Raw genomic sequence first — 27,192 nt, 5'->3', positions numbered from 1 at the left:
GAACATGGGTGAGATTTACCATTTCACCCCTTTGGTTGAGTTGAAGGGCTCAGTTCTCTGTTCTAATTAAGGGTACTGTCTTGTGTTAGATTTAACGGAGGGAAATTACAGATGTCAAGATGACCTCCACTCAGCAGACAAGAGGCATATCAAAGCACTACACCATTTCCGTTGCCAGGCAACTGAAGTGGTAACAAAGTGGAGTTTTCAGAAGTGTTCAGTAATGACTACTGATTGTGCGTGCGGTTGTGTGTATATATGTAGTTTGTGAGTGGTAATGACTCTGATTGTGTGTGTCTGTGCGCACATATGTGTGGTAATCATCTCATTTTTTTACATTTAGGTCATTTAGCAGACACTCTTATCCAGAGCAACTTACAGTAGTGAATGCATACATTTCATACATTTTTTTCCCCCCGTACTGGTCCCCCGTGGGAATCAAACCCACAACCCTGGCGTTGCAAACACCATGCTCTACCAACTGAGCCACACAGGACCATCTTGAATTAACAGAATAATGGGCCTTAAGAATCCTGTAAACCATTAGGAGAGACTTTTACAAACTGTCCTGTGAGTGTGTATGCCTGTGTGTGTGTGTGACTCAGAGGTGGCTGGTCTGGTCAGGATGAGGTAGTTTAAGTTTTAGATGAGTTAAATACACCATATTGTCAGTAAGTGGCATCCACAGGTATTCATCAAGGACACCAATCAAGGACACCAATCAAGGACACCAATCAAGGACACCAATGTACTGTATGTCTCTGAAGAAACGGTGTCATAAGAGGTGTAGAATGGGGAACCCCTGCTACAGACTTAATGTTGTCGTGCCAATCTTTCCTATTCCTTTGGGATTCAGGCATGCAGATATCCCCATACATAAAGGTCAGCATGACCTATACGTATAGGCTAGTAGGATCCATACATATTGGCTAGCATGACCTATACATATAGGCTAGTAGGATCCATACATATAGGCTAGTAGGATCCACACATATAGGCTAGTAGGATCCATACATATAGGCTAGTAGGACCCATACATATAGGCTAGCATGACTTATACATATAGGCTGGTAGGATCCATACATATAGGCTAGTAGGATCCATACATTTTTTACATTTTTGTCATTTAGGAGATGCTTTTATCCAGAGCGACTTACATGAGTAAATGCATACATTTCATTTCATACATTTTTTTTTTGTTGTACTGGCCCCCCATGGGAATCAAACCCACAACCCTGGTGTTGCAAACACCATGCGTTGCAAACACTATGCTCTACCAACTGAGCTACAGGGATGGTCTATATACTGTATAGGCTAGTAGGATCCATAGATATAGGCTAGTAGGATCCACACATATAGGCTAGTAGGATCCATACATATAGGCTAGTAGGATCCATACATACTGTATAGGCTAGTAGGATCCATACATATAGGCTAGTAGGATCCATACATATAGGCTAGTAGGATCCACACATATAGGTTAGCAGGATCCACACATATAGGTTAGCAGGATCCATACATATAGGCTAGTAGGATCCATACATACTGTAAAGGCTAGTGGGATCCATACATATAGGCTAGTAGGATCCATACATGCGGTATAGGCTAGTAGGATCATACATACTGTATAGGCTAGTAGGATCCACACATATAGGCTAGTAGGATCCATACATACTGTAAAGGCTAGTGGGATCCATACATATAGGCTAGTAAGATCCATACATATAGGCTAGTAGGATCCATACATATAGGCTAGTAGGATCCATACATACTGTATAGGCTAGTAGGATCATTCATACTGTAAAGGCTAGTAGGATCCATACATATAGGCTAGTAGGATCCATACATACTGTAAAGGCTAGTGGGATCCATACATATAGGCTAGTAGGATCCATACATATAGGCTAGTAGGATCCATACATATAGGCTAGTAGGATCCATACATATAGGCTAGTAGGATCCATACATACTGTATAGGCTAGTAGGATCCATACATATAAGCTAGTAGGATCCATACATACTGTATAGGCTAGTAGGATCATACATACTGTATAGGCTAGTAGGATCCATACATATAGGCTAGTAGGATCCATACATACTGTAAAGGCTAGTGGGATCCATACATTTTGGCTAGCAGGATCCATACATATAGGCTAGTAGGATCCATACATACTGTAAAGGCTAGTGGGATCCATACATATAGGCTAGCAGGATCCATACATATAGGCTAGTAGGATCCATACATACTGTATAGGCTAGTAGGATCCATACATATAGGCTAGTAGGATCCATACATACTGTATAGACTCATATGATCCATACTTACAGGCTAGTATAATCCATACATATAGGCCAGCAGGACCCATACATATAGGCTAGCAGGATCCATACATATAGGCTAGTAGGATCCATACATATAGGCTAATAGGATCCACACATATAGGCTAGTAGGATCCATACATACTGTATAGGCTAGTAGGATCCATACATACTGTATAGGCTAGTAGGATCCATACATATAGGCTAGTAGGACCCACACATATAGGCTAGTAGGATCCATACATACTGTATAGGCTAGTAGGATCCATACATACTGTATAGGTTCGTAGGATCCATACTTATAGGCTAGTAGGAGCCATACATATAGGCTAGCAGGACCCATATATATAGGCTAGCAGGATTCATACATATAGGCTAGTAGGAGCCAGACATATAAGCTAGCAGGACCCATACATATAATCTAGCAGGATCCATACATATAGGCTAGCAGGATCCATACATATAGGCTAGCAGGATCCACACAACAGATGCTGTGAAATATGGACTCAGCATAACATGAGGCCACATTTGATCTATTGAACAATAGACTTCCATCTGACAAATATACTACTGCACGTACCTGTCCCGCTAGCATCTCGTAGAGGAGAACCCCATAAGCCCACCAGTCCACTGATTTCCCATAGGGCTGATATGCAATGATCTGTCAGGAGAGAGGAGAGAAAGGTGAAAGAGCCACATTACATTCATAATATACTGCTGGAAGCCCAACCTAAACACACCCACTATTCCATTGTGGGACCAGCATGTGGGAACCACTGCAACACATGTGAATTTCATATTTACCCAGGTTTGCTCTGCCTGCAATTTCAGTCAAGGACAGTTACTCTGCTCTGAGCTACGTTAACAGCAGTAGCAGCACATAGGATTGTTCTCTTCAAAACTTCCACCACACCACCCACCATTATTACAGTGGGCTATGTATATCTGCCATAACAAAGGACTATTTTCCTACCATCCAATTTACCAATCCACATGTCCACCCACACACATTGTACAGAAACACACAGAAGCTCTTGCGCTCGCACACACACATGCTCACTTGGATGCATAAACAAGCATGTACACACACACACACACACACACACACACACACTCACACTCACACTCACACTCACACTCACACTCACACTCACACTCACACTCACACTCACACTCACACTCACAGCTAAATTGTAACTGAGCTGTGATGGCTTTTGCCACAGACGTGAAATGAGATTAAATTCTCACATGTAGTGAGGGATAAAACACAGCACGTGCAGAAATTAGGAAAGAACATTCTACCACCTGTCACCCCCCCAAACAGACAAGACAGGGAGCAGCTCTACCACCTGTCACCCCCTCAAGCAGACAAGACAGGAAGCAGCTCTACCGCCTGTCACCCACTCAAGCAGACAAGACAGGAAGCAGCTCTACCGCCTGTCACCCCCTCAAGCAGACAAGACAGGAAGCAGCTCTACCGCCTGTCACCCCCCTCAAACAGACAAGACAGGAAGCAGCTCTACCGCCTGTCAACCCCCCAAACAGACAAGACAGGAAGCAGCTCTACCGCCTGTCAACCCCCCAAACAGACAAGACAGGAAGCAGCTCTGCCGCCTGTCACCCCCTCAAGCAGAAAACAGGAAGCAGCTCTACCGCCTGTCACCCCCTCAAGCAGACAAGACAGGAAGCAGCTCTACCGCCTGTCACCCCCCTCAAACAGACAAGACAGGAAGCAGCTCTACCGCCTGTCAACCCCCCAAACAGACAAGACAGGAAGCAGCTCTACCGCCTGTCAACCCCCCAAACAGACAAGACAGGAAGCAGCTCTGCCGCCTGTCACCCCCTCAAGCAGACAAGACAGGAAGCAGCTCTACCGCCTGTCACCCCCTCAAGCAGACAAGACAGGAAGCAGCTCTACCGCCTGTCACCCCCTCAAACAGACAAGACAGGAAGCAGCTCTACCGCCTGTCACCCCCTCAAGCAGACAAGACAGGAAGCAGCTCTACCGCCTGTCACCCCCTCAAGCAGACAAGACAGGAAGCAGCTCTACCGCCTGTCACCCCCTCAAGCAGACAAGACAGGAAGCAGCTCTACCGCCTGTCACCCCCTCAAGCAGACAAGACAGGAAGCAGCTCTACCGCCTGTCCCCCCCTCAAGCAGACAAGACAGGAAGCAGCTCTACCGCCTGTCACCACCTCAAGCAGACAAGACAGGAAGCAGCTCTACCGCCTGTCACCCCCTCAAGCAGACAAGACAGGAAGCAGCTCTACCGCCTGTCCCCCCCTCAAGCAGACAAGACAGGAAGCAGCTCTACTGCCTGTCACTCCCTCAAGCAGACAAGACAGGAAGCAGCTCTACCGCCTGTCACCCCCTCAAGCAGACAAGACAGGAAGCAGCTCTACTGCCTGTCACCCCCTCAAGCAGACAAGACAGGATGCAGCTCTACTGCCTGTCACCCCCTCAAGCAGACAAGACAGGAAGCAGCTCTACCGCCTGTCCCCCCCTCAAGCAGACAAGACAGGAAGCAGCTCTACCACCTGTCACCCCTTAAGCAGACAAGACAGGAAGCAGCTCTACCGTCTGTCACTCCCTCAAGCAGACAAGACAGGAAGCAGCTCTACCGCCTGTCACCCCCTCAAGCAGACAAGACAGGAAGCAGCTCTACCACCTGTCACCCCCTCAAGCAGACAAGACAGGAAGCAGCTCTACCGCCAAACACAGGGACATGTCTGAGCATGTGCTGTATGGGCATCCATTCCTCGTCACAGTAACGAGAAGTGACAGGTCTATAATGTCGCTCCAGGTCCTTCTCTGAGCCTCAGGCTCAGAATGAAATAGAACACTATTTATATTATATTGCATCTCTATGGCTGGAGGAACCACATGGTCCTTTTATAGCCGTGTGAGAGGACAGACTACTGAGAGACTTGAGGCTTGAATACACTGAGACAACATGACCATTATATTCTTCTCTGTTGCCACTTTGTCTCTCCCCCTCTGTCTCTCCCCTTCAGTCTCTCCCACTCAGTCTCTACCTTCAGTCTCTCTCACTTAGTCTCTCTCACTCAGTCTCTCCCCCCTTGTCTCTCCCCCTCAGTCTCTCCCCTCAGTCTCTCCCCTCAGTCTCTCCCCTCAGTCTCTCCCCTCAGTCTCTCCCCTCAGTCTCTCCCCTCAGTCTCTCCCCTCAGTCTCTCCCCTCAGTCTCTCCCCTCAGTCTCTCCCCTCAGTCTCTCCCCTTCAGTCTCTCCCCCTCAATCTCTACCTTCAGTCTCTCCCCATCACTCTCTCCCCATCACTCTCTCCCCATCACTCTCTCCCCATCACTCTCTCCCCATCACTCTCTCCCCATCAGTCTCTCCCCATCTGTCTCTCCCCATCTGTCTCTCCCCTCAGTATCTCCCCTCAGTATCTCCCCCCAGTCTCTCGCCCCCAGTCTCTCCCCTCAGTCTCTCCCCTCAGTCTCTCCCCTCAGTCTCTCCCCTCAGTCTCTCCCCTCAGTCTCTCCCCTCAGTCTCTCCCCTCAGTCTCTCCCCTCAGTCTCTCCCCTCAGTCTCTCCCCTCACCCCCCGTGGTCCTCACCTCTGGGGCGATATAGTCGGGGGTGCCACAGAAGGTGCGTGTGACCATGCCTTCATACATGTTCTCCTTACACATGCCAAAGTCTGCTATCTTAATGTGGCCCTCAGAGTCCAGCATCACGTTGTCCAATTTGAGGTCCCTGTGATAGAGGGATCCAAGAAAGGGAGAGAGATAAAGACCCAGAGAGACATAAACAGAGAGAAAGAGAGAGGGAGAGGGGGAAAAAGAGATGCAAGAGAGATGGAGAGAGAGAGGGAGTGAGAGTGAAAGAGAGAGAAAGGGGGATTAGCGTTGAGGTGTGGAAGGAAGGCGTTTGAGAGTTTAATTGTCTGTCAGCTGTCATTTGATTACGCTGGTGTGTTGTTGACTGAATTATTACTGTTTGTTCTTTCTGAAGGAGGCAGAAGATCAGAGGGAGGCTGAAAACGTTTGAAAAACATCAATATTTTGCTTTAAATGATCCTGTTTTTCTGTCCTCAACACGCATTCAACACACTAAAACACTACAACAGACAATCATTCTTTGGCCTCTAATCAGCTGTGCTCCTACAGCAGCCCGCCTTAACTTTTCTTTTTACAATTCATTCGCTTCTACCTTCCTTTCTAGCGTCTTTCTGTTCCCTTGCCTGTTCATTTGCTTTCACTCTGCGTTTTATATTAGTCCTTTAGACCTGTGTTTTATATCACTGTCCTTTAGCCCTGTGTTTTAAATCACTGTCCTTTTGCCCTGTGTTTAATAAACTGTCCTTTAGCCCTGTGTTTTAAATCACTGTCCTTTAGCCCTGTGTTTTATATCACTGTCCTTTAGCCCTGTGTTTTATATCACTGTACTTTAGACCTGTGTTTTATATCACTGTCCTTTAGCCCTGTGTTTTATATCACTGTCCTTTAGCCCTGTGTTTTATATCACTGTCCTTTAGCCCTGTGTTTTATATCACTGTCCTCTAACCCTGCGTTTTATTTCACTGTCATTTAGCCCTGTGTTTTATATCACTGTCATTTAGCCCTGTGTTTTATATCACTGTCCTCTAACCCTGCGTTTTATATCACTGTCCTCTAACCCTGCGTTTTATATCACTGTCCTTTAGCAGTGTGTTTTATATCACTGTCCTTTAGCCCTGTGTTTTATATCACTGTCCTTTAGCCCTGTGTTTTAAATCACTGTCCTTTAGCCCTGTTTTATATCACTGTCCTTTAGCCCTGTGTTTTAAATCACTGTCCTTTAGCCCTGTGTTTTATTTCACTGTCCTTTAGCCCTGTGTTTTATATCACTGTCCTTTAGCCCTGTGTTTTATATCACTGTCCTTTAGCCCTGTGTTTTATATCACTGTCCATTAACCCTGCGTTTTATATCACTGTCCTTTAGCCCTGTGTTTTATTTCACTGTCATTTAGCCCTGTGTTTTATATCACTGTCCTTTAGCCCTGTGTTTTATATCACTGTCCTTTAACCCTGTGTTTTATTTCACTGTCCTTTAGCCCTGTGTTTTATATCACTGTCCTTTAGCCCTGTGTTTTATTTCACTGTCATTTAGCCCTGTGTTTTATATCACTGTCCTTTAGCCCTGTGTTTTATATCACTGTCCTCTAACCCTGCATTTTATATCACTGTCCTTTAGCAGTGTGTTTTATTTCACTGTCCTTTAGCCCTGTGTTTTATATCACTGTCCTTTAGACCTGCGTTTTATATCACTGTCCTTTAGCCCTGTGTTTTATATCACTGTCCTTTAGCCCTGTGTTTTATATCACTGTCCTTTAACCCTGCGTTTTATATCACTGTCCTTTAGCCCTGTGTTTTATATCACTGTCCTTTAGCCCTGTGTTTTATTTAGCTGTCCTTTAACCCTGTTTTATTTCACTGTCATTTAGCCCTGTGTTTTATTTAGCTGTCCTTTAACCCTGCGTTTTATATCACTGTCCTTTAGCCCTGTGTTTTATATCACTGTCCTTTAGCCCTGTGTTTTATTTAGCTGTCCTTTAACCCTGTTTTATATCACTGTCCTCTAGCCCTGTGTTTTATATCACTGTCCTCTAGCCCTGTTTTATATCACTGTCCTTTAGCCCTGTGTTTTATATCACTGTCCTTTAGCCCTGTGTTTTATATCGCTGTCCGTTAGCCCTGTGTTTTATATCGCTGTCCTTTAGACCTGCGTTTTATATCACTGTCCTTTAGACCTGCGTTTTATATCACTGTCCTTTAGCCCTGTTTTATATCACTGTCCTTTAGCCCTGTGTTTTATATCGCTGTCCTTTAGCCCTGTGTTTTATATCGCTGTCCTTTAGCCCTGTGTTTTATATCGCTGTCCTTTAGCCCTGTGTTTTATATCACTGTCCTTTAGACCTGCGTTTTATATCACTGTCCTTTAGCCCTGTGTTTTATATCACTGTCCTTTAGCGCCGGGGTTTTATTTAGCTGTCCTTTAGCCCTGTTTTATATCACTGTCCTTTAGCTCTGTTTTATATCACTGTCCTTTAGCCCTGTGTTTTATATCACTGTCCTTTAGACCTGTGTTTTATATCACTGTCCTTTAGCCCTGTGTTTTATATCACTGTCCTTTAGCCCTGTGTTTTATTTAGCTGTCCTTTAGCCCTGTTTTATATCACTGTCCTTTAGCCCTGTTTTATATCACTGTCCTTTAGCCCTGTGTTTTATATCACTGTCCTTTAGAACTGTGTTTTATATCACTGTCCTTTAGCCCTGTGTTTTATATCACTGTCCTTTAGCCCTGTGTTTTATATTGCTGTCCTTTAGCCCTGTGTTTTATATTACTGTGTTTTAGCCCTGTGTTTTATATCACTGTCATTTAGCCCTGTGTTTTATATCACTGTCATTTAGCCCTGTGTTTTATATCACTGTCATTTAGCCCTGTGTTTTATTTCACTGTCATTTAGCCCTGTGTTTTATATCACTGTCATTTAGCCCTGTGTTTTATATCACTGTCCTCTAACCCTGCGTTTTATATCACTGTCCTTTAGCAGTGTGTTTTATATCACTGTCCTTTAGCCCTGTGTTTTATATCACTGTCCTTTAGCCCTGTGTTTTAAATCACTGTCCTTTAGCCCTGTTTTATATCACTGTCCTTTAGCCCTGTGTTTTAAATCACTGTCCTTTAGCCCTGTGTTTTATATCACTGTCCTTTAGCCCTGTGTTTTATATCACTGTCCTTTAGCCCTGCGTTTTATATCACTGTCCTTTAGCCCTGTGTTTTATATCACTGTCCTTTAGCCCTGTGTTTTATATCACTGTCCTTTAGCCCTGTGTTTTATTTCACTGTCCTTTAGCCCTGTGTTTTATATCACTGTCCTCTAACCCTGCGTTTTATATCACTGTCCTTTCGCAGTGTGTTTTATTTCACTGTCCTTTAGCCCTGTGTTTTATATCACTGTCCTTTAGACCTGCGTTTTATATCACTGTCCTTTAGCCCTGTGTTTTATATCACTGTCCTTTAGCCCTGTGTTTTATATCACTGTCCTTTAACCCTGCGTTTTATATCACTGTCCTTTAGCCCTGTGTTTTATATCACTGTCCTTTAGCCCTGTGTTTTATTTAGCTGTCCTTTAACCCTGTTTTATATCACTGTCCTTTAGCCCTATGGTTTATATCACTGTCCTTTAGCCCTGTTTTATATCACTGTCCTTTAGCCCTGTGTTTTATATCGCTGTCCTTTAGCCCTGTGTTTTATATCGCTGTCCTTTAGCCCTGTGTTTTATATCACTGTCCTTTAGACCTGCGTTTTATATCACTGTCCTTTAGCCCTGTGTTTTATTTAGCTGTCCTTTAGCCCTGTTTTATATCACTGTCCTTTAGCCCTGTGTTTTATATCACTGTCCTTTAGCCCTGTGTTTTATATCGCTGTCCTTTAGCCCTGTGTTTTATATCACTGTCCTTTAGACCTGCGTTTTATATCACTGTCCTTTAGCCCTGTGTTTTATATCACTGTCCTTTAGCGCCGGGGTTTTATTTAGCTGTCCTTTAGCCCTGTTTTATATCACTGTCCTTTAGCCCTGTTTTATATCACTGTCCTTTAGCCCTGTGTTTTATATCACTGTCCTTTAGACCTGTGTTTTATATCACTGTCCTTTAGCCCTGCGTTTTATATCACTGTCCTTTAGCCCTGTGTTTTATTTAGCTGTCCTTTAGCCCTGTTTTATATCACTGTCCTTTAGCCCTGGGTTTTATATCACTGTCCTTTAGCCCTGGGTTTTATATCACTGTCCTTTAGACCTGTGTTTTATATCACTGTCCTTTAGCCCTGTGTTTTATTTAGCTGTCCTTTAGCCCTGTGTTTTATATCACTGTCCTTTAGCCCTGTGTTTTATATCACTGTCCTCTAACCCTGCGTTTTATATCACTGTCCTTTAGACCTGTGTTTTATTTCACTGTCATTTAGCCCTGTGTTTTATATCACTGTCATTTAGCCCTGTGTTTTATATCACTGTCATTTAGCCCTGTGTTTTATATCACTGTCATTTAGCCCTGTGTTTTATTTCACTGTCATTTAGCCCTGTGTTTTATATCACTGTCATTTAGCCCTGTGTTTTATATCACTGTCCTCTAACCCTGCGTTTTATATCACTGTCCTTTAGCAGTGTGTTTTATATCACTGTCCTTTAACCCTGTGTTTTATATCACTGTCCTTTAGCCCTGTGTTTTATATCACTGTCCTCTAACCCTGCGTTTTATATCACTGTCCTTTAGCAGTGTGTTTTATATCACTGTCCTTTAGCCTTGTGTTTTATATCACTGTCCTTTAGTCCTGTTTTATATCACTGTCCTTTAGCCCTGTGTTTTATATCACTGTCCTTTAGCCCTGTGTTTTATTTCACTGTCCTTTAGCCCTGTGTTTTATATCACTGTCATTTAGACCTGTGTTTTATATTGCTGTCCTTTAGCCCTGTTTTATATCACTGTCCTTTAGCCCTGGGTTTTATATCACTGTCCTTTAGCCCTGGGTTTTATATCACTGTCCTTTAGACCTGTGTTTTATATCACTGTCCTTTAGCCCTGTGTTTTATTTAGCTGTCCTTTAGCCCTGTGTTTTATATCACTGTCCTCTAACCCTGCGTTTTATATCACTGTCCTTTAGACCTGTGTTTTATTTCACTGTCATTTAGCCCTGTGTTTTATATCACTGTCATTTAGCCCTGTGTTTTATATCACTGTCATTTAGCCCTGTGTTTTATATCACTGTCATTTAGCCCTGTGTTTTATTTCACTGTCATTTAGCCCTGTGTTTTATATCACTGTCATTTAGCCCTGTGTTTTATATCACTGTCCTCTAACCCTGCGTTTTATATCACTGTCCTTTAGCAGTGTGTTTTATATCACTGTCCTTTAACCCTGTGTTTTATATCACTGTCCTTTAGCCCTGTGTTTTATATCACTGTCCTCTAACCCTGCGTTTTATATCACTGTCCTTTAGCAGTGTGTTTTATATCACTGTCCTTTAGCCTTGTGTTTTATATCACTGTCCTTTAGTCCTGTTTTATATCACTGTCCTTTAGCCCTGTGTTTTATATCACTGTCCTTTAGCAGTGTGTTTTATATCACTGTCCTTTAACCCTGTGTTTTATATCACTGTCCTTTAGCCCTGTGTTTTATATCACTGTCCTCTAACCCTGCGTTTTATATCACTGTCCTTTAGCAGTGTGTTTTATATCACTGTCCTTTAGCCTTGTGTTTTATATCACTGTCCTTTAGTCCTGTTTTATATCACTGTCCTTTAGCCCTGTGTTTTATATCACTGTCCTTTAGCCCTGTGTTTTATTTCACTGTCATTTAGCCCTGTGTTTTATATCACTGTCCTTTAGCCCTGTGTTTTATATCACTGTCCTTTAACCCTGTGTTTTATTTCACTGTCCTTTAACCCTGTGTTTTATTTCACTGTCATTTAGCCCTGTGTTTTATATCACTGTCCTCTAACCCTGCGTTTTATATCACTGTCCTTTAGCCCTGTGTTTTATTTCACTGTCATTTAGCCCTGTGTTTTATATCACTGTCCTTTAGCCCTGTGTTTTATATCACTATCCTTTAACCCTGTGTTTTATTTCACTGTCATTTAGCCCTGTGTTTTATATCACTGTCCTTTAGCCCTGTGTTTTATTTCACTGTCATTTAGCCCTGTGTTTTATATCACTGTCCTCTAACCCTGCGTTTTATATCACTGTCCTTTAGCAGTGTGTTTTATTTCACTGTCCTTTAGCCCTGTGTTTTATATCACTGTCCTTTAGACCTGCGTTTTATATCACTGTCCTTTAGCCCTGTGTTTTATATCACTGTCCTTTAACCCTGCGTTTTATATCACTGTCCTTTAGCCCTGTGTTTTATATCACTGTCATTTAGCCCTGTGTTTTATTTAGCTGTCCTTTAACCCTGTTTTATATCACTGTCCTTTAGCCCTGTGTTTTATATCACTGTCCTTTAGCCCTGTTTTATATCACTGTCCTTTAGCCCTGTGTTTTATATCACTGTCCTTTAGCCCTGTGTTTTATATCGCTGTCCTTTAGCCCTGTGTTTTATATCACTGTCCTTTAGACCTGCGTTTTATATCACTGTCCTTTAGCCCTGTGTTTTATTTAGCTGTCCTTTAGCCCTGTGTTTTATTTAGCTGTCCTTTAGCCCTGTTTTATATCACTGTCCTTTAGCCCTGTGTTTTATTTAGCTGTCCTTTAGCCCTGTGTTTTATTTAGCTGTCCTTTAGCCCTGTTTTATATCACTGTCCTTTAGCCCTGTTTTATATCACTGTCCTTTAGCCCTGTGTTTTATATCACTGTCCTTTAGACCTGTGTTTTATATCACTGTCCTTTAGACCTGTGTTTTATATCACTGTCCTTTAGCCCTGTGTTTTATATCACTGTCCTTTAACCCTGTGTTTTATTTCACTGTCCTTCAGCCCTGTGTTTTATATCACTGTTCTTTAACCTGTGTTTTATATAACTGTGTTTTAGCCCTGTGTTTTATATCACTGTCCTTTAACCCTGTTTTATATCACTGTCCTTTAGCTCTGTGTTTTATTTCACTGTCCTTTAGACCTGTGTTTTATATCACTGTGCTTTAGCCCTGTGTTTAATATAACTGTGTTTTAGCCCTGTGTTTAATATAACTGTGTTTTAGCCCTGTGTTTTATATAACTGTGTTTTAACCCTGTGTTTTATTTAGCTGTCCTTTAACCCTGTTTTATATCACTGTCCTTTAGCCCTGTGTTTTATATCACTGTCCTTTAGCCCTGTGTTTTATATTGCTGTCCTTTAGCCCTGTGTTTTATATTACTGTGTTTTAGCCCTGTGTTTTATATCACTGTCCTTTAGCCCTGTGTTTTATATCACTGTCCTTTAACCCTGCGTTTTATATCACTGTCCTTTAGCCCTGTGTTTTATATCACTGTCATTTAGCCCTGTGTTTTATTTAGCTGTCCTTTAACCCTGTTTTATATCACTGTCCTTTAGCCCTGTGTTTTATATCACTGTCCTTTAGCCCTGTTTTATATCACTGTCCTTTAGCCCTGTGTTTTATATCACTGTCCTTTAGCCCTGTGTTTTATATCACTGTCCTTTAGCCCTGTGTTTTATATCGCTGTCCTTTAGTCCTGTGTTTTATATCACTGTCCTTTAGACCTGCGTTTTATATCACTGTCCTTTAACCCTGTGTTTTATATCACTGTCCTTTAGCCCTGTGTTTTATATCACTGTCATTTAGCCCTGTGTTTTATTTAGCTGTCCTTTAACCCTGTTTTATATCACTGTCCTTTAGCCCTGTGTTTTATATCACTGTCCTTTAGCCCTGTTTTATATCACTGTCCTTTAGCCCTGTGTTTTATATCACTGTCCTTTAGCCCTGTGTTTTATATCGCTGTCCTTTAGCCCTGTGTTTTATATCACTGTCCTTTAGACCTGCGTTTTATATCACTGTCCTTTAGCCCTGTGTTTTATTTAGCTGTCCTTTAGCCCTGTGTTTTATTTAGCTGTCCTTTAGCCCTGTTTTATATCACTGTCCTTTAGCCCTGTGTTTTATATCACTGTCCTTTAGCCCTGTGTTTTATTTAGCTGTCCTTTAGCCCTGTTTTATATCACTGTCCTTTAGCCCTGTTTTATATCACTGTCCTTTAGCCCTGTGTTTTATATCACTGTCCTTTAGACCTGTGTTTTATATCACTGTCCTTTAGACCTGTGTTTTATATCACTGTCCTTTAGCCCTGTGTTTTATATCACTGTCCTTTAACCCTGCGTTTTATATCACTGTCCTTTAGCCCTGTGTTTTATTTAGCTGTCCTTTAACCCTGTTTTATATCACTGTCCTTTAGCCCTGTGTTTTATATCACTGTCCTTTAGCCCTGTGTTTTATATTGCTGTCCTTTAGCCCTGTGTTTTATATTACTGTTCTTTAGCCCTGTGTTTTATATCACTGTCCTTTAACCCTGCGTTTTATATCACTGTCCTTTAGCCCTGTGCTATATTTCACTGTCCTTTAGCCCTGTGTTTTATATCACTGTCCTTTAACCCTGTGTTTTATTTCACTGTCCTTCAGCCCTGTGTTTTATATCACTGTTCTTTAACCTGTGTTTTATATAACTGTGTTTTAGCCCTGTGTTTTATATCACTGTCCTTTAACCCTGTTTTATATCACTGTCCTTTAGCTCTGTGTTTTATTTCACTGTCCTTTAGACCTGTGTTTTATATCACTGTGCTTTAGCCCTGTGTTTAATATAACTGTGTTTTAGCCCTGTGTTTAATATAACTGTGTTTTAGCCCTGTGTTTTATATAACTGTGTTTTAACCCTGTGTTTTATTTAGCTGTCCTTTAACCCTGTTTTATATCACTGTCCTTTAGCCCTGTGTTTTATATCACTGTCCTTTAGCCCTGTGTTTTATATTGCTGTCCTTTAGCCCTGTGTTTTATATTACTGTGTTTTAGCCCTGTGTTTTATATCACTGTCCTTTAGCCCTGTGTTTTATATCACTGTCCTTTAACCCTGCGTTTTATATCACTGTCCTTTAGCCCTGTGTTTTATATCACTGTCATTTAGCCCTGTGTTTTATTTAGCTGTCCTTTAACCCTGTTTTATATCACTGTCCTTTAGCCCTGTGTTTTATATCACTGTCCTTTAGCCCTGTTTTATATCACTGTCCTTTAGCCCTGTGTTTTATATCACTGTCCTTTAGCCCTGTGTTTTATATCACTGTCCTTTAGCCCTGTGTTTTATATCGCTGTCCTTTAGTCCTGTGTTTTATATCACTGTCCTTTAGACCTGCGTTTTATATCACTGTCCTTTAACCCTGCGTTTTATATCACTGTCCTTTAGCCCTGTGTTTTATTTAGCTGTCCTTTAACCCTGTTTTATATCACTGTCCTTTAGCCCTGTGTTTTATATCACTGTCCTTTAGCCCTGTGTTTTATATTGCTGTCCTTTAGCCCTGTGTTTTATATTACTGTGTTTTAGCCCTGTGTTTTATATCACTGTCCTTTAACCCTGCGTTTTATATCACTGTCCTTTAACCCTGCGTTTTATATCACTGTCCTTTAACCCTGTGTTTTATTTCACTGTCCTTCAGCCCTGTGTTTTATTTCACTGTCCTTTAGACCTGTGTTTTATATCACTGTGCTTTAGCCCTGTGTTTTATATAACTGTGTTTTAGCCCTGTGTTTAATATAACTGTGTTTTAGCCCTGTGTTTTATATAACTGTGTTTTAGCCCTGTGTTTTATTTCACTGTCCTTTAGCCCTGTGTTTTATATCACTGTCCTTTAACCCTGTTTTATATCACTGTCCTTTAGCCCTGTGTTTTATATCACTGTCCTTTAACCCTGTGTTTTATTTCACTGTCCTTCAGCCCTGTGTTTTATATCACTGTTCTTTAACCTGTGTTTTATATAACTGTGTTTTAGCCCTGTGTTTTATATCACTGTCCTTTAACCCTGTTTTATATCACTGTCCTTTAGCCCTGTGTTTTATTTCACTGTCCTTTAGACCTGTGTTTTATATCACTGTCCTTCAGCCCTGTGTTTTATATCACTGTCTTTTAGCCCTGTGTTTTATATCACTGTGTTTTAGCCCTGTGTTTTATATCACTGTGTTTTAGCGCTGTGTTATATATCACTGTCCTTTAACCCTGTGTTTTATTTAGCTGTCCTTTAGCCCTGTGTTTTATATAACTGTGTTTTAGTCCTGTGTTTTATATCACTGTCCTTCAGCCCTGTGTTTTATATCACTGTCCTTTAACCCTGTGTTTTATATCCCTGTCTTTTAGCCCTGTGTTTTATATCACTGTGTTTTAGCCCTGTGTTTTATATCACTGTGTTTTAGCGCTGTGTTATATATCACTGTCCTTTAACCCTGTGTTTTATTTAGCTGTCCTTTAGCCCTGTGTTTTATATCACTGTCCTTTAGCCCTGTGTTTTATATCACTGTCCTTTAGCCCTGTGTTTTATATCGCTGTCCTTTAGCCCTGTGTTTTCTATTACTGTGTTTTAGCCCTGTGTTTTATATTACTGTGTTTTAGACGTGTGTTTTATATCACTGTGTTTTAGCCCTGTGTTTTATATCACTGTGTTTTAGCCCTGGGTTTTAGTTAATCTACCTCTATCTGCTGTTGGAGCGTCAGAACAACTAAACAGAGAGCTGGAGCGATGGAGGAATGAGTTGAATGGAAATGACTTTTCAGTTGGAGTCGAGGACATGATGACCTCAGCCTCTCTCGTTCCACTCTTTCTTTCTCTAGTCGTTTTCTTTTTCAAGGAGTCAGGTGATTAATGTGAGATGAATGCTGCAGTCCTCTGGGCATTCAGATGTCACAGCAACACACTGAGTACTGACAGAACCACAATGATGGAGATAAAACAGATCTCTTTCTCTTTCTCTCTCTGTCTCTCTCTTTCAACCTCACTCATTCCATATCTCTACCTCTATATTCCTCCCCCTTTAAATCTCTTTCTTTCCTGTCTTCATAACTAATTCTCTCTTACTATTGCTTCTGTCTCCATTCTCTAACTCTTTCCCCGTAGCCTACAGTATTCTCCATGTACAGTATCTATGTACAGTTGAAGTCGGAAGTTTACATACACCTTAGCCAAATACATTTAAATACAGTTTTTCACAATTCCTGACATTTAATCCCATTCCTCCTGACAGAGCTGGTGTAACTGAGTCAGGTTTGTATGCCTCCTTGCTCGCACACGCTTTTTCAGTTCTGCCCAGACATTTTCTATAGGTTTGAGGTCAGGGCTTTGGGATGGCCACTCCAATACCTTGCCATTGTTGTCCTTAAGCCATTTTGCCACAACTTTGGAAGTATGCTTGGGGTCATTGTCCATTTGGAAGACCCATTTGCGACCAAGCTTTAACTTCCTGACTGATATCTTGTGATGTTGCTTCAATATATCCACATACTTTTCCTTCTTCATGATGCCATCTATTTTGTGAAGTGCACCAGTCCCTCCTGCAGCAAAGCACCCCCACACCATGATGCTGCCACCCACGTGCTTCACGGTTGGGATGGTGTTATTTGGCTTGCAAGCCTCCCCCTTTTTCCTCCAAACATAATGATGGTCATTATGGCCAAACAGTTCTATTTTTGTTTCATCAGACCAGAGGACATTTCTCCAAAAAGTACAATCTTTGTCCCCATGTGCAGTTGCAAACCGTAGTCTGGCTTTTTTATGGAGCAGTGGCTTCTTCCTTGCTGAGCGGCCTTTCATGTTATGTCGATATAGGACTTGTTTTACTGTGGATATAGATACTTTTGTACCTGTTTCCTTCAGCATCTTCACAAGGTCCTTTGCTGTTGTTCTGGGATTGATTTGTTCTCTAGGAGACAGAACACGTCTCCTTCCTGAGCGGTATGACGACTGCGCCTGGTCCCATGGTGTTTATACTTGCATACTAATTGTTTGTACAGACAAACGTGGTACCTTCAGGCGTTTGGAAATTGCTCCCAAGGATGAACCAGACTTGTAGAGGTCTACAATTCTTTTTCTGAGGTCTTGGCTGATTTCTTTTGATTTTACCATGATGTCAAGCAAATAGGCACTGAGTTTGAAGGTAGGCCTTGAAATACATCCACAGGTACACCTCCAATTGACTCAAATAATGTCAATTAGCCTATCAGAAGCTTCTAAAGCCATGACATCATTTTCTGGAATTTTCCAAGCTGTTTAAAGGCACAGTTAACTTCGTGTATGTAAACTTCTGACCCACTGGAATTGTGATACAGTGAATTAATTATAAGTGAAATAATCTGTCTGTAAACAATTGTTGGAAAAATGACTTGTGTCATGCACAAAGTAGATGTCCTAACTGACTTGCCAAAACTATAGTTTGTTAACAAGAAATTTGTGGAGTGCTTGGAGTTTTAATGACTCCAACCTAAGTGTATGTAAACTTCTGATTTCAACTGTACATCTCTTAGCCTTGGCTCTTCCTTTCTCTCTTTCTTTATCTTTCCTGTACTTCTCCTTCTTTTATCTCACTGCCTCTACAATGAGTCTCTCAGTCTATATTTACACAACCTTCTAAGCTAACCTTTCCAGCATGCAGATATACAGATACAGCTATTATAAACAAGCCAGGCAAAGTTGGAGCTCAATATTCAGCTTTCACAAACAGCAATTACTCCCTGTGCCACCACAGGTTCTCAAGAGCACTTTAGTTGTCCCTGATGTGTTTTGTATTTCAGTGTGGGACTAATTTCTACACTACACCGGATAAGGAAATCCCCCAAACCAGTCTAGAGATGGATATGGTTCCTCCAGGGAGACTTTCACACCCACCTGTATACAACACCCTTTCTGTGCAGGAAGAACAGGCCCACAGCGATCTCTGCAGCATAGAACCTACAATGGCAACAACATGATCACTTAGAAACATGGAAAAGCATGTAGATATGTTAAAAGTGTGATGGTTTTTCAAAACATGTGCAGTAGATGTTACAGAAAGGTATAATACCAGGTTGATAATACAGTACATCCATCTACAGAGAGCTGAATTTGAGGATATAGATGCTGTGCACTATTGCCTTTAAACCTGTCTTATAGGTGAGCTAGGGCTATATGTATGGCTGGGGCTATAGCCAGTGACAACAGACTGCAACTTACACTGCTTGTGGCTCCTTGAACTTGCCCACACGCTGAATGTGGTACATGAGGTCGCCTCCATTAATATACTCCATCACAAAGTACAGACGATCCTAGGAGAAATGACAGAGATGGAGAGAGATAGAGACGACAGAGATGGAGAGAGGGAGAGAGGGAGAGAGAGAGAGAGAGAGAGAGAGAGAGAAGGTCATCAACATCAAACACACCTTCACAAAAGCTGAAAGGCAGGATGTAGTGTTCATAGAACACCTCCGTAGTGACTGACCCACAGCCTCCTATTAATACCTGTACTACCTGACCCACAGACTCATATTAATACCTGTACTACCTGACCCACAGCCCCCTATTAATACCTGTACTACCTGATCCACTGCCTCCTATTAATACCTGTACTACCTGACCCACAGCCTCCTATTAATACCTGTACTACCTGACCCACAGCCTCCTATTAATACCTGTACTACCTGACCCACAGCCTCCTATTAATACCTGTACTACCTGACCCACAGCCTCCTATTAATACCTGAACTACCTGACCCACAGCCTCCTATTAATACCTGTACTACCTGACCCACAGCCTCATATTAATACCTGTACTACCTGACCCACAGCCTCCTATTAATACCTGTACTACCTGACCCACAGCCTCCTATTAATACCTGTACTACCTGACTGTAACGGTTGTCTTCATGAATGGACCAAGGCGCAGCAGGTATGTGAATACTCATGGTTATTTATTACCAAAACAAGAGTAAAGCATCCACTTGAAAAAACAATGACGGTGACAACAGTAGCAGTTTTACAGGCTATACACGCAGTGTAAAAACAACTACCCACAAACCCAAGTGACAAACATACTCCTACATATATGACTCCCAATCAGGAACAACGATCCCCAGCTGTTCCTGATTAGGAGCCACAAGACCAACACAGAACACAAGACTGCCACGTCCTGACCCCAAAACTACAACAACAGCTCCATCTGCTGGTCAGGACGTGACAGTACCCCCCCCTCAAGGTGCAGACCCCGGAATGCACCTAACAATGAAAAAACACCAACAAACAAAAATCCCCAACAAAACCCATAAACAATAACCCCTAAACAATAAGGGAGGGAAGGGAGGGTGGCTGCCGTCAACGACGGCACTGTGCTACACCCTCCCTCCCCAACCCACCTATCCTGGAGGTGGCTCCGGTGCAGGACGTGGACCCTGCTCCACCCTCGGCGTCGCCCACTTTGGTGGAGCCGATAGCTGCACCAGGCAGACGGACCCCTCGAGCCGGGCCGGAGGACAGGAGGGCCCTTCGGGCTGGGCCGGGGAACAGGAGGGCCCCTCGGGCTGGGCCGGGGGACAGGAGGGCCCCTTGGGCTGGGCCGGAGAGCAGGAGGACCCCTCGGGCTGGACCGGAGAGCAGGAGGGCCCCTCGGGCTGGACCGGAGAGCAGGAGGGCCCCTCGGGCTGGGCCGGAGAGCATGCGGGCCCCTCGGGCTGGGCCGGAAGGCATGCGGGCCACTCGGGCTGGGCCGGAAGGCATGCGGGCCACTCGGGCTGGGCCGGAAGGCATGCGGGCCACTCGGGCTGGGCCGGAAGGCATGCGGGCCACTCGGGCTGGGCCGGAAGGCATGCGGGCCACTCGGGCTGGGCCGGAAGGCATGCGGGCCACTCGGGCTGGGCCGGAGGGCAGGAGGGCCACTCGGGCTGGACCGGAGGGCAGGAGGACCACTCGGGCTGATCCTGACAGGCCGGGCACCCTGGCAGATCAGGGCAGGCAGGCACCTCTGGCAGAACCGGGCAGTCCGGCCACTCTGGCAGAACAGGGCAGTCCGGCCACTCTGGCAGAACAGGGCAGTCCGGCCACTCTGGCAGAACAGGGCAGTCCGGCCACTCTGGCAGAACAGGGCAGTCCGGCCACTCTGGCAGAACAGGGCAGTCCGGCCACTCTGGCAGAACAGGGCAGTCCGGCCACTCTGGCAGTTCAGGGCAGTCCGGCCACTCTGGCAGTTCAGGGCAGTCCGGCCACTCCGGCAGAACAGGGCAGTCCGGCCACTCTGGCAGTTCAGGGCAGTCCGGCCACTCCGGCAGTTCAGGGCAGTCCGGCCACTCCGGCAGTTCAGCGCAGTCCGGCCACTCCGGCAGTTCAGCGCAGTCCGACCACTCCGGCAGTTCAGCGCAGTCCGGCCACTCCGGCGACTGTTGACTGGCGGGCAGCTCCGACGACTGTTGACTGGCGGGCAGCTCCGACGACTGTTGACTGGCGGGCAGCTCCGACGACTGTTGACTGGCGGGCAGCTCCGACGACTGTTGACTGGCGGGCAGCTCCGACGACTGTTGACTGGCGGGCAGCTCCGACGACTGTTGACTGGCGGGCAGCTCCGACGACTGTTGACTGGCGGGCAGCTCCGACGACTGTTGACTGGCGGGCAGCTCCGACGACTGTTGACTCCTGATGCGTGGGGCAGGTATTGGACGTACCAGCCTGGAGACACTCACCTCCATGCTAGTGTGTCTAGCGGGAAACACCGGACCGAAAGGGCGCACTGGCGGTCTTGAGTGCAGGGTTGGCATCACCCCTTCCGGCTCGATGCTCCCCTTGCCCTGGCACCTGCGGGGCGCTGGTACTGGGCGCACTGGGCTGTGCTTCCTTATAGGCGAGATGGTGCGCACCTCAGCGTAACATGACGCCCTCCACCTCGTACGCACCTCCCTGTAGTCACGGGTAGCTGGCTTACGGCTCTTCCCTGGCCTGGCCAAACTACCTGTGTGCCCCCCCCAAAAAAAATCTTGGGGCTGCCTCTCGGGTTCCCTTAGCTCCCTTAACTTGTCCGCCCAGAATTTTCTCTCGTCCTGCCAGGTCCATTCTTCCATTTCCTTCTCCTGTGGCTTCCTCCTCTTCTGCTGCTTGGTCCTTTGGTGGTGGGTAGTTCTGTAACGGTTGTCTTCATGAATGGACCAAGGCGCAGCAGGTATGTGAATACTCATGGTTATTTATTACCAAAACAAGAGTAAAGCATCCACTTGAAAAAACAATGACGGTGACAACAGTAGCAGTTTTACAGGCTATACACGCAGTGTAAAAACAACTACCCACAAACCCAAGTGACAAACATACTCCTACATATATGACTCCCAATCAGGAACAACGATCCCCAGCTGTTCCTGATTAGGAGCCACAAGACCAACACAGAACACAAGACTGCCACGTCCTGACCCCAAAACTACAACAACAGCTCCATCTGCTGGTCAGGACGTGACACTGACCCACAGCCTCCTATTAATACCTGTACTACCTGACCCACAGCCTCCTATTAATACCTGTACTACCTGACCTACAGCCTCCTATTAATACCAGTACTACCTGACCCACAGCCTCCTATTAATACCAGTACTACCTGACCCACAGCCTCCTATTAATACCTGTACTACCTGACCCACAGTCTCCTATTAATACCTGTACTACCTGACCCACAGCCTCCTATTAATACCTGTACTACCTGACCTACAGCCTCCTATTAATACCAGTACTACCTGACCCACAGCCTCCTATTAATACCTGTACTACCTGACCCACAGCCTCCTATTAATACCTGTACTACCTGACCTACAGCCTCCTATTAATACCTGTACTACCTGACCCACAGCCTCCTATTAATACCAGTACTACCTGACCCACAGCCTCCTATTAATACCTGTACTACCTGACCCACAGTCTCCTATTAATACCTGTACTACCTGACCCACAGCCTCCTATTAATACCTGTACTACCTGACCCACAGCCTCCTATTAATACCTGTACTACCTGACCCACAGCCTCCTATTAATACCTGTACTACCTGACCCACAGCCTCCTATTAATACCTGTACTACCTGACCCACAGCCTCCTATTAATACCTGTACTACCTGACCCACAGCCTCCTATTAATACCTGTACTACCTGACCCACAGCCTCATATTAATACCTGTACTACCTGACCCACAGTCTCCTATTAATACCTGTACTACCTGACCCACAGCCTCCTATTAATACCTGTACTACCTGACCCACAGCCTCCTATTAATACCTGTACTACCTGACCCACAGCCTCCTATTAATACCTGTACTACCTGACCCACAGCCTCCTATTAATACCTGTACTACTTGACCCACAGCCTCCTATTAATACCTGTACTACCTGACCCACAGCCTCCTATTAATACCTGTACTACCTGACCCACAGCCTCCTATTAATACCTGTACTACCTGACCTACAGCCTCCTATTAATACCTGTACTACCTGACCCACAGCCTCCTATTAATACCTGTACTACCTGACCCACAGCCTCCTATTAATACCTGTACTACCTGACCCACAGCCCCCTATTAATACCAGTACTACCTGACCCACAGCCTCCTATTAATACCTGTACTACCTGACCCACAGTCTCCTATTAATACCTGTACTACCTGACCCACAGCCTCCTATTAATACCTGTACTACCTGACCCACAGCCTCCTATTAATACCTGTACTACCTGACCCACAGCCTCCTATTAATACCTGTACTACCTGACCCACAGCCTCCTATTAATACCTGTACTACCTGACCCACATCCTCCTATTAATACCTGTACTACCTGACCCACAGCCTCCTATTAATACCTGTACTACATGACCCACAGCCTCATATTAATACCTGTACTACCTGACCCACAGCCTCCTATTAATACCTGTACTACCTGACCCACAGCCTCCTATTAATACCTGTACTACCTGACCCACAGCCTCCTATTAATACCTGTCCTACCTGACCCACAGCCTCCTATTAATACCTGTACTACCTGACCCACAGCCTCCTATTAATACCTGTACTACCTGACCCACAGCCTCCTATTAATACCTGTACTACCTGACCCACAGCCTCCTATTAATACCTGTACTACCTGACCCACATCCTCCTATTAATACCTGTACTACCTGACCCACAGCCTCCTATTAATACCTGTACTACCTGACCCACAGCCTCATATTAATACCTGTACTACCTGACCCACAGCCTCCTATTAATACCTGTACTACCTGACCCACAGCCTCCTATTAATACCTGTACTACCTGACCCACAGCCTCCTATTAATACCTGTACTACCTGACCCACAGCCTCCTATTAATACCTGTACTACCTGACCCACAGCCTCCTATTAATACCTGTACTACCTGACCCACAGCCTCATATTAATACCTGTACTACCTGACCTACAGCCTCCTATTAATACCTGTACTACCTGACCCACAGCCTCCTATTAATACCTGTACTACCTGACCCACAGCCTCCTATTAATACCTGTACTACCTGACCCACAGCCTCCTATTAATACCTGTACTACCTGACCCACAGCCTCCTATTAATACCTGTACTACCTGACCCACAGCCTCCTATTAATACCTGTACTACCTGACCCACAGCCTCCTATTAATACCTGTACTACCTGAACCACAGAAATAGAAAGCTGGCAGACGTCAACGGAGGAAACAAAACGCAGTTGGTTTGTACCCTCATCAGTACCCCGCTGATGTACACAACATAGAAGACCAATAGTCCCATAATCCATCCCTGAAGTGTATGAAAGCCCAGCAGGTGTCAGGTGTAACCTTCAGACCTAAGTGTTTTATTGTTTTATGAAAGGCCTCATAAGTCATCTGTCAGTCAGACAGAGAGGCTGGAGCAGGACTCTCCACAGGGCTGACTGAAGACAAAGGCCTCTCTTCTCTCTCTGCTCCCTCTGTAGATCTATATACTGGGGCTGTTTGGAGAGGTTCAACTCACTCAACTCACTGGCCACTGTGTTGAAGCAGTGTGTGCCGTGTACATGCACAAAGACAATGACACAAAAGAAACACACATTAAACACACACGTTTGTTTTACTATCCTTGTGGGGACCAAATGATTGATTCCCATTCAAAATCCTATTTTTCCTAAACCCTAAACCTTAACCTAATCCTAACTATAACCCTAATCCCAAACCCCAACCTTAACTCTAAACCTTACCCTTAACCTAACCCTAATTCTAACCCTAACCCTAAACCCAACCCCTAAGCCTAAAATAGTAATTTTTCTTGTGGGGACAGGCAAAATGTCTTCACTTGTCAGAATTGTCTTTGTTTTCTTGTTCTTGTGAGGGCTTCACACACAAGCCTGTGCTCTAAAGGAGTGTGTGTAGATGCCGTAGTCAAGGGCTCTGTCTGTTTCTTCTCAGTGAAAGGTTCATGAAAGAGTGATGAGAACACACTGAGGAGGCCTCCTCTATTATTCAGCTGCAGGATGACCCCTGAACCCCTTAGTCCCACTGGGAATCCCCTGTGTGTGTGTGTGTGTGTGTGTGTGTGTGTGTGTGTGTGTGTGTGTGTGTGTGTGTGTGTGTGTGTGTGTGTGTGTGTGTGTGTGTGTGTGTGTGTGTGTGTGTGTGTGTGTGTGTGTGTGTGTGTGTGTGTGTGGCATACGTGTGTAAGTCCATGTATGTATGCCCATGTGTGCATGTGTGTGTACAGTACCTACCACAGTCTGAAAGCAGGAGTGGAGTGCAGTGAGGAACGGTGGTTTGTCTCTCTGGGCCAGGACTCTCTTCTCCACCATGGTACACTCCACATCATCATCCTGGATCACCACGTCCTTCTTCAGGATCTTGATGGCGTACAGCTCCTCTGTGGACTTCATCTCTGCTAGCATCACCTACACAGGGACACCTGGGGTTAAAGGTGCTTTCTCTCCAAACACGGGATTTCAACCACTAGCCCTAACCCTAACCTGAAACGGGACATTGCATTCCAAAAATTTAAGTTGGTCAGATGTTTTCACACCTCAAAAATAGTCTACCGAATATGTCAAAAATGATTCCTGCCATTGGTTCTGCTGATCCAGCTTGATGCCTCAACCTCTAATGAATTCAACTACTCACATGTTACATTCCCAGCCCCTTCTCTTACCTTGCCAAAGCTGCCCTTCCCCAGCAGAGCCAGAAAGTTGAAGTCACTGAGTCGGACACGGTCCATTCCGGGCATGGTTCGGTCTGAGCTGAACCGTCTGTGGTCCGCTGGCGTGATCACCTTCTTCCCGTGGCCCAACTTGGCTTTCTACGATGTAAAACACACACGCAGGTACGTACGCACGCACACAGACGCACGCACGCACGCACACACACACACACACACACACACACACACACACACACACCACACACACACACACACACACACACACACACACACACACACACACACACACACACACACGCACACGCACACGCACACGCACAAACACACACTTGTTACACCACATTTGATTAACCCCACATATTACAAATCATACTACATGCTCCACAGACATGACTCAACATCCAACAAACAAAATAACAAAAATGTCATGAGGTGCTTGATGCAGCTTGCCATGTAAATGATCTGTCCTTAAGGGAGAGGACGTGTCCCAAATGGCACCCATAGGCCTCTAGTCTAAAGTAGTGCACTATAAAGGGATCAGGGGGCCATTTGGGATGCATTCAAGATTCTTTCTTTCACACAACCATCATGATGAAATCCTATTCTTCTGATTCTGACAGCATCAAATGCAACCCAGTGCTCGGTTGCCTTTCATCCAGTGTCTATTGGTGTGGAACAGAGTTGAGACCAAGCATTAAAGGGGCAATCTGCGATTGCTACATCCACTTTTAAATTAATGATATATATCCATTGATTCGTCAAGAATATAACTTAAAATGCCCCATGAGCTTAGTTCAACTGTCATCAGAACCCAAAATATAAGATTGTTTTACTCCATTGTTTATAAACAATTTAATTGTAAACAAACACTGTATAGCTTCAAAATAGTTAAAACTATAATTTTGATCACCTGGATGGTCAGTTCTTGCATCCATAGCTCTGTCCATACATTTCTCTAACCCCATCCCTCGGGTGCATACCAAAAAAGGCGGCGGGGTGTCCACTTTTGTGTTGTTTAAATAGCAGATTGCCCCTTTAAGTGTCTCCTGCCTATGAGACTAACAGAGAGTTAGTCAGAAAGTATAGTATGGTGCTCTGGGAGTTCCATAACAGCTGTTCTGGAGTCAGGTAATATTCCTCAGAGTCACAAACATTATTCCCACTCATCTGTCTGCTTTATGGTAGGTTTAACACTGGGATAGATGCCATGGTAATAGACTGCTACCATGCTCTAGTGGG

General features: G+C 44.4%; 1 protein-coding gene across 1 annotated transcript in view; it reads right to left on the bottom strand.

Annotated features, from left to right (window-relative positions):
* Window positions 1-27,192, bottom strand: part of LOC106594070 (protein kinase C alpha type) — a 283,350-nt gene that overhangs the window by 11,584 nt on the left and 244,574 nt on the right. The window contains exons 9-14 of the mRNA XM_045720006.2: window positions 25,945-26,091; window positions 25,517-25,690; window positions 18,984-19,075; window positions 18,660-18,722; window positions 5,899-6,037; window positions 2,900-2,980 (exon numbers count right to left, since the gene is read on the bottom strand). Of these exons, the coding sequence (XP_045575962.1) occupies window positions 2,900-2,980; window positions 5,899-6,037; window positions 18,660-18,722; window positions 18,984-19,075; window positions 25,517-25,690; window positions 25,945-26,091 (696 nt within the window). The remainder of the gene's footprint in view (window positions 1-2,899; window positions 2,981-5,898; window positions 6,038-18,659; window positions 18,723-18,983; window positions 19,076-25,516; window positions 25,691-25,944; window positions 26,092-27,192) is intronic.

Source organism: Salmo salar, chromosome 06, assembly GCF_965601325.2.
Source record: "Salmo salar chromosome 06, fSalSal1, whole genome shotgun sequence".
Lineage (NCBI taxonomy): Eukaryota > Metazoa > Chordata > Actinopteri > Salmoniformes > Salmonidae > Salmo > Salmo salar.
Note: the sequence above shows the minus strand (reverse complement) of the source record. Positions and strands in the feature narration are given on the sequence as shown.